General features: G+C 34.8%; 1 protein-coding gene across 2 annotated transcripts in view; it reads right to left on the bottom strand.

The window, feature by feature from the left end:
• GSTCD (glutathione S-transferase C-terminal domain containing) overlaps positions 1 to 13,801 on the bottom strand; it is a 129,371-nt gene that overhangs the window by 13,571 nt on the left and 101,999 nt on the right. Inside the window, exons 7-9 of one of the 2 annotated variants that reach the window (XM_068543260.1) lie at positions 13,717 to 13,761; positions 11,589 to 11,717; positions 11,349 to 11,420 (exon numbers count right to left, since the gene is read on the bottom strand). In XM_068543260.1, coding sequence (XP_068399361.1) covers positions 11,400 to 11,420; positions 11,589 to 11,717; positions 13,717 to 13,761 — 195 coding nt within the window. In that variant the 3' untranslated portion in view covers positions 11,349 to 11,399. Of the gene's footprint in view, positions 1 to 11,348; positions 11,421 to 11,588; positions 11,718 to 13,716; positions 13,762 to 13,801 lie in introns of those variants that run through there. The other variant, XM_068543259.1, reaches the window with a different exon arrangement.

Genomic DNA, 13,801 nt, shown 5'->3' with positions numbered 1-13,801 from the left:
AACCTTGGTCCTATAACTGCGTGGAGCTGAATTCTACCAACAACTTGAATGGTCCTGGGACCACTCCCTCAGAGACTTCCGATAAGAGCCGAACCAAGTCAACAGCTGATTTTGACCTAATGACACCTGGTGCAGACAAACTAGTTGAGTCCACCTGGATTTCTGACTGACAGAAATATATGTTATTTTAAGATAACATCTGTTATATGTTGAGATAATATAGGTTATTTTTAAGCTGCCAAATTTGTGGTAATTTGCTACAGCAGAAATAGAAAATGAATGCAGATGAAAACCTATAGATATTAAGCCGTAAGATTCACATCAACCATTTCCATTTTTGTATCTTATTTAAATTCTTAGTAAAATAAATACACTAAAAAAAAAATCATGAGACAAGTGGCATGGAGAGCTTCTGCAGCAACATGAAGTTGAGTGATTTTGTTGAGGAATTTGTTATTCTTTCTTATTGATCGTTAAAGGTCTATAATTATTAATAGTTCTAAAAACTGCACAATTCATTGATTCATTAATCGGTTCATTCATTAATTCATTCAGCAATCACTGGGCATTTCCTATATATCAGTATTATGGTAGTGGCTTGGAATACAAAGGTCAAAAATATGATCCCTTTTCGATGCTCTGTCAACAGTGACAACTTAATCCATATCATGTAATACATTAATTAACTCAAGTGCAAATGGTATAGGTTTAAGCAACTCACTAAGTTCTGGTTATTTCATGTGCTAACATGTGTGACTCACAGGGGATACAAAGAAGGGTAAAACACTACACACCAACAGCATCCAAGTAGTACCCAAACCTGTATTATACAAGACAGAATGCATTAAGTGCCATTAAAAAAGTACAAATAGAAACATCAAAGGAGGGAGTGGGATATTCAGATGGGGAAAAATCAGGGATGGTGAACTGGAGGAGGTGGTGTTTGAGGAGGGCCTTGTAGGATAGAAAGGAATTCCAAAAGCAAAGGAGCAAGAAGCACAGAGGCAAACAGTAGAAAGCATGTTCATGAAACATGGAGTGATACTGATAATAATGATAATAATAATAATAATATAAATTTAATATTCCTGAGTAATGCTAAGTGCTTATTCTAAGTGCTTTACATGTATTTACTTGTTTAATGCACAACACTATGAAGTAGGTACTATATATATATTTTTTTCTACCTACTTTATTGTGTTAAAAAAACAGAGAACATAAAATCTACCATCTTAACCGTTATAAGTGTACAGCCCAATAGTGTTAAGTATATTCACATCGTTGTGAAACAGACCTTCAGAATTTTTTCATCTTGCAAAACTGAAACTCTATACCTGTTGAACAACAACTTCCCTTTTCTCCCTCCCTCCAGCCCCTGGTAACCACTATTCTACTTTCTGTTTCTATGAATGTGACCACCTTAGATACTTCATATAATGGAATCATACAGTATTTGTCTTTTTGTGATTGGCTTATTTCATTTGGTATAATGTCCTCAAGTCTCATCCATGTTGTAGCATTTGATAGGACATCTTAATAATATTCCATTGTATACACTCATCCCTTCATATCTGCAGGTCCCACATCTGCAGATCAGTCAACCTCGAACTGAAAATATTAAAAAAAATTCCAGAAAGTTCCAAAAAAGCAAAACTTCAATTTGCCATGCACCAGCCACTATTTACATAGCATTTACATTGTACATACAACTATTTACATAACATTTACATTCTATTAGGTATTATAAGTAATCTAGAGATTATTTAAGGTATCAATATATGAAAGAATGTGTGTAGGTTATATGCAGATACTATGCCATTTTTTATAAGGGACTTGAGCATCCTCGGACTTTGGTATATGAGGGGGTCCTGAAACCAACCCCCCATGGATAGCAAGGGACAACTGTATATATATGTACCACATTTTGTTTATCTATTCATCCATCCATGGACATTTGGGTTGCTTCCACCTCAGCTATTGCGAATACTGCTGCTATGAACATGGGTGTACAAATATCTTAAAGTAGGTACTGTTTTACGATGAGGAAACTGAAGCCCAGAGAGGTCAAGTAACTTGTTCCAGGTGACACAACAAATTAAGGACCCCAACTCAGACAGTTTGGAGTCTTCCATCCTAGATAACTACTCTATGCAAATACAGTAGTCCCCCCTTAGCCACAGGGGATATGTTCTAAGACCCCCAGTGGATGCCTGAAACCAGGGATAGTACCGAACTCTATAAATACTGTTGACCCTTAACCAATGCGCAGTTTAGGGGCTTTGACATCTTCCCCAACCCCCCCGCCCCACGCAGCTGAAAATCTGAGTAAAACTTCAGAGTTGGCCCTCCTTATCCATGGTTCTGCACCTGTGGATTCAACCAACCACAGTTCATGTAGTACAGTAGTATTTACTGAAAAAAATAAGTAGGCCCATGCAGTTCAAACTCATGTAGTTCAAGGGTCAATCAACTGTACTATGCTTGTTCCTATACTGGGGATGGGGGTGGTGGCTGGTAGGGGGAGAGTGTATACAGCATGGAAACCCTGGGCAAAGGGATGATTCATGTCCTGGGCTGGTTGGAGGAGAGTGTATAATTTCAAACTTATGAACTGTTTCTTTTTGGAATTTTCCATTTAATATTTTCGGACCATGACACACCACAGGTAACTGAAACACAGGAAAGCAAAACCACAGATATGGGGGGACTACTGTATACTTCCTCTCATTTTATTCATCTCATTGGTCCTACTATCTTCTGGAATTACAACACCATAGGGGACTAGCATGTATGCAGTGTCTGCTAGATGTCAAAATCTTTACATAGATCTTTTTCTTGATTTAATCATTTAATTCTTTTTAAAAAAATTTTAATACTTTAAATAGCTCTTATTATCTCTTGCAATAACATGACAAGATCACCTAGCCAGCAAACATTCCAGATGAACTCTGAATCCAGGTCTGACTCCAAAGCTCACAGGCTTTCCATTACATCATGCTATGCCTTCTCTGACCAACATACTTGGAGCTGGAAGGAACCTTAGAGACCATCTTTTTTAATGAAGAATTTCTGGGTATCACTCTTAGGTTCACCACTGATTTAAGAGAAGAAGGAATGGAATATGTGCTGGTTACACATAAAGGAAGTAACAAAGAAAGGAAAGGACGAAGAGAAATACATCTAAATTTTTTTCTTAAACCATTCCTATCTACAGAAACTGGTATGAAATCTAATTTCTAATTACATTTAAAGCATCTGACCCAGAGAGTTTGTAATATAATATACAATGGATAGATATATTAATATACACACTGATAGATCTGACAACTGTAGAAAGAATATCAAAACGTCAACTATGAGTATCTAATAAAGGTTAATGTGCTGGGGGAAAAACACCCATATTTAATCAATGGTTCGCTGACAAAATAGCAAACAAGTGTTTCACTGACTGACCCCCAAAATTCGGTATTGTGGTTCTCTGTACACACACTGAATTCTAATAAAGGATAAAAATCGAATTGTAATTATCTATTGGCCAAGGTAATGCATATTCCAAAGTAAATGTAAATATTTTTGATCCAAATAAATGCTGCAGAATCCATGGACTATAAATTAAGGACCTTTCCTTCACATTTCTACTTCAATTAATCTATAAGTCATAAAAGTTTTAACTATAACACACCCTATGATGTAAGCCAATGAAACATAACCGAACAGCCAGGAAACCTCAATCCACGTATCTCTGCTATATGTGGTGGTATATAAACAAAATTAATCATCACTCACTCTCAGAATGTCTTTCAACTGGCAGCTTCTAAAAAACAAGGCAAGATTCTAGACAAACTGATTGATTCTTCTCTAAGGAAATATATGTTGATAAAGATACCGATATAGTCTAAGAACATATATGTTGGTAAAGATACACATATAGTCTAAGAACATATATGTCGGTAAAGAGTATGTATTGATTTTTAACGTAAGACATATTTTGAAAGATAGTAAGACTATGCCTTATTCACACTCCCAAAACTAAGCTTGTGCTAGATGTATTTATGACTCTACTAGGCATCCTGTCCTTGGGGGTTTTTGTTTGTTTACTTTTTAAAGATTCACTTAACATTTATTAGCCTTTTCCTAGTCCAAACCATGCATATAGGTGTTGTTATTCCCCATTTTACAAAAAGGCCAAGTGGCTGGTCCAAGGTCACAAATGATGAAGACAAGATTTAAATTCAATCTCTCTGACACCAAAAGTTATTCTAATTCTTTATGTTCCCATTTACTCCTTTCTTTAGATGTGGGGAGTGAACAGGAAGTCAATGACTGGATTCTAGTCCCAGCTCTCACATTAACTTGCTACATTCCTCTTCCCCAGGTGGAGCCTCAACTTTTATATTTACAAAATGAGAAGGTTGAACTGAATGATCTCTAAATTTGCCCCAAGCCAATCATGCTCTGAGCCTTTGCTTCTCAAAGAAGGATTCTTAACCAGATATCTTAGAAGCAAGCTTGGTCCCAGTTGTGCGCTCCTGTTCCTCCTCTTTAAAAACTTTCACACAATCATGTTATAGGTAATTGGCTTTAAAATTCAAATAATGCTAAAAGGCATGTAATGACTCAAATAATGCTAAAAGGCATGTAATGACAAAAAAAGTTCCTTGTTCTGTACACACTTCTCTACCCCGAAAGAAAATCTGGTGACCAAAGCTAATGCTTTTCAACTCATTGGTTTTCTTTCCTGAAATCCATCTCTGTTTTTCTATATAATAAATGTATATTGCTCTTTCAAATCAAAACTAACTGTGCCATACAATTTTTTTTTTTTTAACATCCAAGACTTTCCCTGCACAGAAGTTCTATAAAATGCTCTATGGTAAAATTTTCCACTGTGTGAAAACTGTCAAATAATTGGCCAGCTCCATTTTTTTTTTCCTGAAGACATCTTTCCTGGGCCTCCTGACCTTTTACTAAAACATGGGCTCACTGCTTTCTATGCCTGCTACCTAGCTCTGTCTGGTCCTGTGACTTCCCTTTGCCATCATACCAAGAACTCTCTTCACCCACTCTTGATTAGATAACACTTATTCCTTTTTATTATCTACTCTCTTATTTTAGTGAAGCACATCTTTTACATAACTATGCACATTTTCTTGAGACCTTGACATTTTATTACTTTCATACATGATTGATTGATTGGTCAGGCATAAAATTTTAGGTTGGAAACTTTCCTTCAGAATTTTGAAAGCATTGCTTCACTGTCTTCTAGCTTTCCATGTTGCTATTGAGAATTGTGACGGCATTTTGATTCCAGATTTTCTCTATGTGACCTCTTTTGTTTTTTTCTCTTTGGAAGCTGTTAGGAACTTCTTTTTTTATCACAACACTTCTCTTTTTTAAAAATTTTTTTATGCTTTTCCCCCACAACAATGTGCCTTGCTTTAGGTCATTTTTTAAGCGGGCTTTTTCAGTCAAGAGAAACACATCCTGACGCATGTTCTTATATTAGTTCTTTGATATTTTCCTCCCCACCATTTTATCTGTTTTCTCTTTCTGGTTCTCCTATTATTGAGAATACTGAGGTATTGGATTCATGGATTAAATCTCTATTTGGAAAAAAAAAAATGCTTCTTTCAGCTCCTATTTCTATGTCTTTTTTTTTTTTTTTGTCCTGTTTTTTTCAGATGATGTCCTACACTTCATCTTTTAGATTTTCTACTTGTTTTTTATTTTGGCTAACATGTTTTTAGAAGTTCTTTCTTGTTCTCTGATGGTTTTTCTTTTTCATTCTATCCCTGTTTCATTAATGCAATATCTTTTCTGATCTCTCCTTTCGTTGTGTTTGTTGCTTTGGTCTATTCTATTTTGGAAGTTTTCTATTTTGGAAGTTTTCCACGTTTTGATATTCCTTGGCTGTCAGTCCATATAAGAGTGAATCACTAAAAAGTTGATCGGAAGTCTGAATGAAAGGCTTGAAGGTGGGCTTCCTTAGTGATTGGATGACCAGGTGGCCAGCTGGCTTTTTAAAAAAAAATTACAGCGATAGTATTTTCACTGGGGATAGTTCTGATTCTGTAAAGAGACTCTTTTAATCTCTGATTGAGGAGATGATTCTAGCTTCTGAAGGAATTCTGGAATTAAGGGTACTTAGTTCTTATTTTCGGTGTCACATCATTCTCACCCTTCTCTCCCTATGCTTGGAGAGTCTCTATTACACTTTTCTCATAGAATAAACTTCCGGTCTCTTGCAGGAGTTGGGGGAAATAGTTACTTGCCTACACAAGGTGGTGGTGGGAATCTGGGTCTCTAAATAAAATTTTTAATTAAACATGATTCCAGCCCCTTCTTATACCCTTCCTCTGTGGTTTCTGGTATCCTGAATTCCTGAAATTTTCTGGGATTCTGTGAGAGCAAAGTGACTTGCTTCCTGATAGCCCTCTTGACCCTCCCTCTCCCCATGCATTTAAGTCTGATTTTCCTCTTCTCTACTCAATGTAATTTTTTCTTCAGTCAGTCTGCTTTCTATCTTCAAATATTGTAGTTCAAGTTATAGAATCTTGAACATTGTTTCACTAAAGATGGAGTATGATTTTTCTGGTTCTTGTTCTCTTTGTTATTTGGGGGTCTGATCTCTCTTGGGGAGAAGGGGGTTGCAATACCTCTATCTGCCAAATTCACCTGGAAAGTCCTTCATTGCCTTAATGATTTTTTAAAAATTGTGTTTGCAGAATATATAATTTCTCAAGTTCCTTTCCCTTTAAAACAAGGATTACATAAATCATTCATCAAAAGTGTTACTGAATTACATTCTATAATTGTATATGCTTCTTCTAATTACATAACTAGAAATGAGCTTGTAATTAAGCACTTAGCACTGATGAATCATAAACAATCATATTAAAAATTGTTATGGGTGAAATAGACAAAAGTAAAAACAGATAACTCAAAAATAAACTGTTTAGAGATTTTGATATATATTGATAAATAGAAAATATTCACCAATACTGTTAGAAATCAATACCTTATCACCTGTTTGAGATGACTCTATGTTACTATTGAAATTACCCAACTAAAACATTTCGGTGGGCAAGTTGTTCAGCACTGACACAGTTTTTGTTTCTTAATGCAAAGTGTGTTTTTCCATAGTCGTGGCCCTTTCAGTAATACTGTTTGACAACAAGGTTTTTGTCATACTGTTTGAGAGCACAGGTATTACTACACATAATAAATTAGGTCTTAAAAAGTAAAATCTTAAAAAGTAAGTTTTCACAACAAGGAAGATTATTTATCTTGCACTAGACAAGAAGGTGATAATAGACTTCTTAAAAAAATAGCCTTAAAAAGTCCACTTTTAAAGCAATCTTTTCTAAGTTGCCTTTTAAGGGTATGATAATTGATATATACTGTTTTAGTTTGGACTGCTCTTAAAAAACTATCATAAACTTGGTGGTTTAAACAGCAAACATTTTTCTTAGTTCTGGAGGCTGGGAAGTCCAAGATCAGGGTGCTGGCAGATCTGATGTCTAGTGAGGACGCCCTTCCTGGTTTGCAGATTGCTGTCTTCTCACTGTATCATCACATGGTGGAGAGCTAAGAGGGGGCACAAGCTCTTTTCTTACAAGGGCACTAATTCCACTCAGAGAGCACCACCCTCATGACCCAATTACCTCCCAAAGGTCCCACCTCCTAATACCATCCATGAGGGGTTGAGGAATTCAACACATGAATTTTTTGGTGGTGGAGGTGGGGCACAAACTTTCAGTCCATAACACATATTCAATTCAGGGTCATACAGTTGCATACATTCAAACTGGAAGGAAAAAAAACCTTCTCGGATGTTTCTCAATTTTGAAACGAGTTTTGTATTTAAAAACAAAACCAAAAGGTATTTCTAAGATAATCAAATACTTGTTTTAAAAGAAATTATATATACATATATAATTATATACGTATCTTGTATGTTCAGAATTCTTTTAGATACCTTATAGTAATCCTTAGGGTCCTATTAGCCTTTCTGGGCTAAATAAGCTGGGTATCTATCTATAAAATATTAAGCACATATATTTATTTCTTCTATTTTTACTGCTTACATTATGTGAATATAAAAATTTAAAAAAAATGTTAAATATGGAATATTCTGAAAATTTTGAATAAAGAAAAATATTATTACATAGTATCTAGAGATAGCCACCTTAAAAAAATACATATTAGCATAATTTCCTCTCATCATTTTTAATGCAGTTTTCACATGGTTGAGATCACACTGCACAGAGTAAAAAGAGAGGCCCAATTTTTTGAGTACTTCCTAAATGCTAGGCAACTTGCTAAGTGCTTCATGCACATTGTATCAACATCCCATGAGCCAGATATGTTACGTCCATGTCATAGATGAAAAAACTGAGGATTGAGGATGAGGCCATACAACTAGTAAGTGGCCAAGCTGAGACTTTAGCACAAGTTAAATTCAATGTTAAAATGCATACTCTTAACTATTATGTTTATATAATTTTCTCTGTTTACCATTATAACTAACATTCCATGTCATTAACAAATCATTACAAATATCATGTAAATGAAAAATTTCAAAGCACCCATATGATTAGGCCCCCTTCACTGAAGCCTTACAGTCAATAATATTTTAAAAGCCTCACAGTAATAATATTTAAAAAGTCTTTGCAAATGTTAAGAGCAAGAATGGAATATCTTTGTTGTTCAAGTTGAAATGCATCTGGTTACTAGAGACTTTGAATGTTATTTATAAGCTTATTGGACATTTGTATTTCTAAAGAAATATATTTCTCAAATAAGCACAATGTAAATCAGAAACTACAAAATGCTCTTTGGAACAAACACTGTATTACCTCATTGATTCTGGTTACATGGGGGAGGCACAGCCCTTGGGGGTGATGGAAGACCTTGTTTAAAGACCTGAAAATATTTAGATTTGTTCTCTTCCATTATTTCAAGTCACACTAGTTTAACAACGTTAGTAAATCTATTCATTTTTGCCTGATATAGGTTGTTGTATTAATGGAGATAAGACTAATAATTAGTATTTCAATTCTCATGTATAATTGATTTGTTTTAAGTTCTGCAAGATAGTTGGTTCGAAGACTTTAAAATTCTCCCCTTAAAATCTTGTTTACATCATTAACTTTTATGTCTAAAGAAAAACAGTAGAAGAAAAAGGCATTTACTAAGCAAAGATAAATGCCAACTAAACCCTTATTTGAAATACCACAAAATTGTGAATTAATGGAGTTTTCATGCATTTCTGATACCTGTTATTCTGATTTCCTCTCCAGTTACAGTATTTTCATTGGAATCTATTTAATACAAGAGTTAGAGCCACTGGTGCATTTAGTTTGATTTATCTAGTGACAATACTACAATTATCCTCCTAGGCAAATTATATTCCTTTTTTTAATAAATTTATTTATTTTATTTTATTTATTTTTGGCTGCATTGGGTCTTCATTGCTGAGCATGGGCTTTCTCTGGTTGCGGCGAGCAGCGTTACTCTTCGTAGCGGTGTGCAGGCTTCTCATTGCGGTGGCTTCTCCTTGTGGAGCACGGGCCCTAGGCACGCAAGCTTCAGTAGCTGCGGCACGCGGGCTCAGTAGCTGTGGCTCTCGGGCTCTAGAGAGCAGGCTCAGTAGTTGTGGTGCACGGGCTTAGTTGCTCCGCGGCACGTGGGATCTTCCTGGACCAGGGCTCGAACCCGTGTCCCCTGAATTGGCAGGCAGATTCTTAACCACTGCACCACCAGGGAAGCCCACAAATTATATTCTTGAGAGTAAATCTAATTTTGGTTTAATCCTCCAAGTGATTTTAATTCATTTTCCATATATCTTGACAAAGTAATTATGAAAGAAAAAAACCCATTATGGATACATTACTATGATATTTGGGAAAAATATCACTTCCCAAAAGACATATACATTGTTAGTTGGCGTTAGTGAATTATATGACCTTGAAAGTTACAAGAATATGCCAGAATGATTTATCACTTTTAAGCCACAGAAGGGTAAAGAGATGTATGGCTGATAGGCTGGGAATTTTGTGATTTGAGAGGTGAGTAAATAGGCAGCAATATCTTGCTACCTTATACATTCTGCCTGGTGTACTGGTAACATAGGCATTGGTTTAATGGCTTGTTTTGTGGGAGAAGCTTTATCCTCTACCTCATCATTTATGTAAAATTTAAGCAGCATATAAATATATATTTAATTTGAATTTGCTGTATGAGATGTCTATATTTTCCTGAATGTCCTTATTAACAGTTTTCTTAAAAGTTTACTTCTCTTTGTATAAGCTTGGCTTGAGATAACCAATCTATATTATATCTACAAAGGAAACAAACTATATACTTTTTAGGCTATAAAAATAAAAATAAACCCCACAAATTTGCAGTAGTTGGTATTTAAGAAATGAATTTCATTGGACAAAAATCATAAGTACTACAAAAGTTCTGAACTTCTGAGACTGGACAAGAATTCCACCTAGACAAGTCCACTGTATATGTTATATGAACATATACAGTTGGGAATGCAAATTAGCACAACCTTCCTAGAAAGTGATTAGGCAAAGGTATCAAAAATCTTAAGTGATGCCTAAGATATACATAATAGTAACAATTACATTATGATAACAACAAAAAAGAAATATGATTAATGAGTAGGGAAAGTATTTATGACAATTTCAGGTAAAGCAGGACCTATGTAGTATGACCTCAACAATGTTAACATGTGTGTAAACATGCATTTGTTTGTGTGCATAAATACATAAAGACTAAAGGGTTTTGACAGTATTTATCTCTCACTAGCTGAAATAATGGTGATTCTTCCTTATACTATTATGTAGTTTTCTATATTGAGCACTTTGTCCTATAAAAATAAGAAAAAATTATTTAAAACAGATACAAGAACAGCAGCAATGTTAACATCTTAATGAAACTCAAATTCCACCAGAGCATACAACCCTGGGTTTAAGGGAACTGGCAGAATCACTTTATCTTCAGTCTTTTTAGTAGCATCAAACAGTAACAATTTGATCTGAAGGTTTCAGAAACATCACCAATATACTTTCTGTCTATTGGAAACTTAAAATACATGTAGATATCAAATCCTTGCTAAAGAAAGTATTATCTAAAAGGAACTCTAGTATTTACAGGCTGTTAACAAGCTATTTTTTTCCTATTATATTATCTGTTTTTCTCTTCTTTCATTATCTTCTAAAAATGTAGAATAAACCAAGCGAAGTCATCTTCATTAGAATTCATTTATTCATTCAATTAGTAACTATTTTTAAGTACTTGCTATGTGTCAAACAATTTTTTAGGCACTGGAGATTCTGCAGTGAAGAAAATAAAGTTCTCGTCTGGTAGAGGAACAAATATTATCTCTACCATGTAATGATGAAATGCTGTGAATGAAGTAATATTCATTAATAGGCTAGACTTTATAGACAGTAGAAAACAAAAGTTATAAATTTCTTGTTTAGCAAAGAAAATAAAAGTATCACCTTTATTTACTCTAAGACATATTATTTTTCTTATTTAATTAAAGAAATTGAAATTGCTGGATTACTTACCCCAATATTAAATGTCCCTGTAAAATACTCCATATTTGCTTGAATGAACCAAATGTTGCTTAACCCTAGTCCGTCACTTCTCTTCTTAGCACGAATTAATGATAATTCCTTGTTTTCTATTAATGTAACCTAGATTGTACCCAGGAAACAATAGTATATTCAGTAACATAATTCAGACATTAGGGTAAAGTATTATTACTGTGTTTACTAGCTTTAATAATGTAGATCATATTATATTGATCCTTATCCTATGCCAGGAAGTAGGCCAGATAATATAGTACAAAAATGAACAAGGTCCTTGAACTCTTGAAGCTCCTAGATATAGTGATATAAGTGAAACAGGCAATTATAATACAGTGAGTGATAAGTGTTTAATGAAAGACATATAATGTGTTATCAGAGCATGCAGACTTGATGACTAAGGGAGGTTTTAGTCATTTAATATGAAAGAGTAACATATTAACTGAGGCCTGAAAAGTGAATAGAAATCAGCTGCGGGAATAAAGGTGTGTTTCTAGCAGAGAGAGAAACGTATGAAGGCCCAAGATAAGAAAGATACGGTGTATTTGAAGAACTGAGAAAACTGGTATAGCTGGGGTACAGTGTGTGATGGTGACAGTGGAGGTAGGGAGACACGGTGTGGGGTGTAGGAATCAGGCTGGAGAGGTAACAGGAGCCAGATCATGTGCAATGAAAGGAGGTCTGGTTGCTGCAATGCATAGTAGATTGGTGGGGGAGAGGCAGAAGGCAGGGCAACAAGTTAAGAACTTCTAACAGTAATCCAGGCCAAGGAAGGTGGGAGACCATCACTGGTTCAGATGGAGAAAAGTAGGCCAAGTTAAATCACTTTCATCACTATCATTCCTAGTTTGGTCCTTATTTTGTCCTTATGCTTGTCTTTATGGAAAAATCCTGGATCCCTTTGTATAAAAAGCCTGTCACAGGATACTTGGGGTCAAAGGTTTTCCAGCCTTTATTCTAGTCAAGACTTCCTTTTTCCAGTTTCAACATTTCTAAGTTTCCAGAGCTGTTGGGAAGGGTAAAAAAGACACCATATCCCTGCCTGACTCTACATCTCCAGGATTCTGCTCTATGAGCTTTATTCCTCTTACTCCAACCATGAAATTGTTGTTTTCCTTAGTGATGAAACGAACATCTGCCTGTTTCTCCCAGTATTCCTCATTTATTTTGCTCTTTATTTTCTAAGAAAGATAAAGAATAATACTCTCTACTCTCTATCATTCTGCTACATATCATTCTGGCTAGTCTATGAGTTCTTCCACATTTTTTCTTCTGAAAATAATCACTTTAATTATTTTGTAATTTCCGGAGAGCTCACAAACAAAGGATCTGCCCCAGTTCAATCATCAGATTCTAGACTTCTATGCTGAAAGATGGTCACTGTGAGGAAATGATTTAATATTACAGAAGACTAAAAGCAGCACAAACTTCTAACAAATGGTGGCAACAATCGTATCAATTATAGTACATTTACTTAAAAACATATTATGCAGTCACATTTTAAGTGCTATTTTAATGGTGATATTTGAAATTATCTGCAATAGCAAAAAACATTTATGATATAAGATTGAGGGAAAGCAGGGGATTGAAATTGTACTTGCATTTTTAGAATTTGCAGCAATAAGCATCCTCATGAACAATGACAAAGAGAACATGGGGAGAAATGCATTTGGTGGATCAGTTGGTAGATTTGGGGTTTATCTTTTTCTTTAAAAAATGTTGTTGTTACAATTCTGATACAATGAATAAAAATCAAGCTACCAAAGAATATGCTCAACAAGTTTCAGAAGCTAGTATTTCCAGTATAAAACTATGTTGACAATTAAACTGGCTTCATCATTAATTATTTTATTTAAGAGTGGAATAATTATTTCTTTTAAAAATTATTTAAAACTACAGCCCTTTTATAAAAAATAAAAAATGTAGTGGTCCTACTTACTTTTCTTCCCTATGATTCTGAATCTTAGAAGTTTAGTTCAAAGAAATATAAAATGCCTGTGCCACATATTTGACCTGGGTGAATGATTATAAACTCAAAGGGGAGGAAAAAGCCAGACTCAGCTAACTGAATTGTGTAGTTTCCTTTCGTCTATTATTCTGACTTTACCTGGCATGATGGCAGCATGTGAGCAAGGACAATCCCAACATGGCCCTGAAAAAGGAAAAAAAAGAAACAAGTTAACTTTGGTTTC

Source organism: Eschrichtius robustus, chromosome 4, assembly GCF_028021215.1.
Source record: "Eschrichtius robustus isolate mEscRob2 chromosome 4, mEscRob2.pri, whole genome shotgun sequence".
NCBI classification, from domain to species: Eukaryota; Metazoa; Chordata; class Mammalia; order Artiodactyla; family Eschrichtiidae; genus Eschrichtius; species Eschrichtius robustus.
This window is presented reverse-complemented; position numbering and strand designations above follow the sequence as displayed.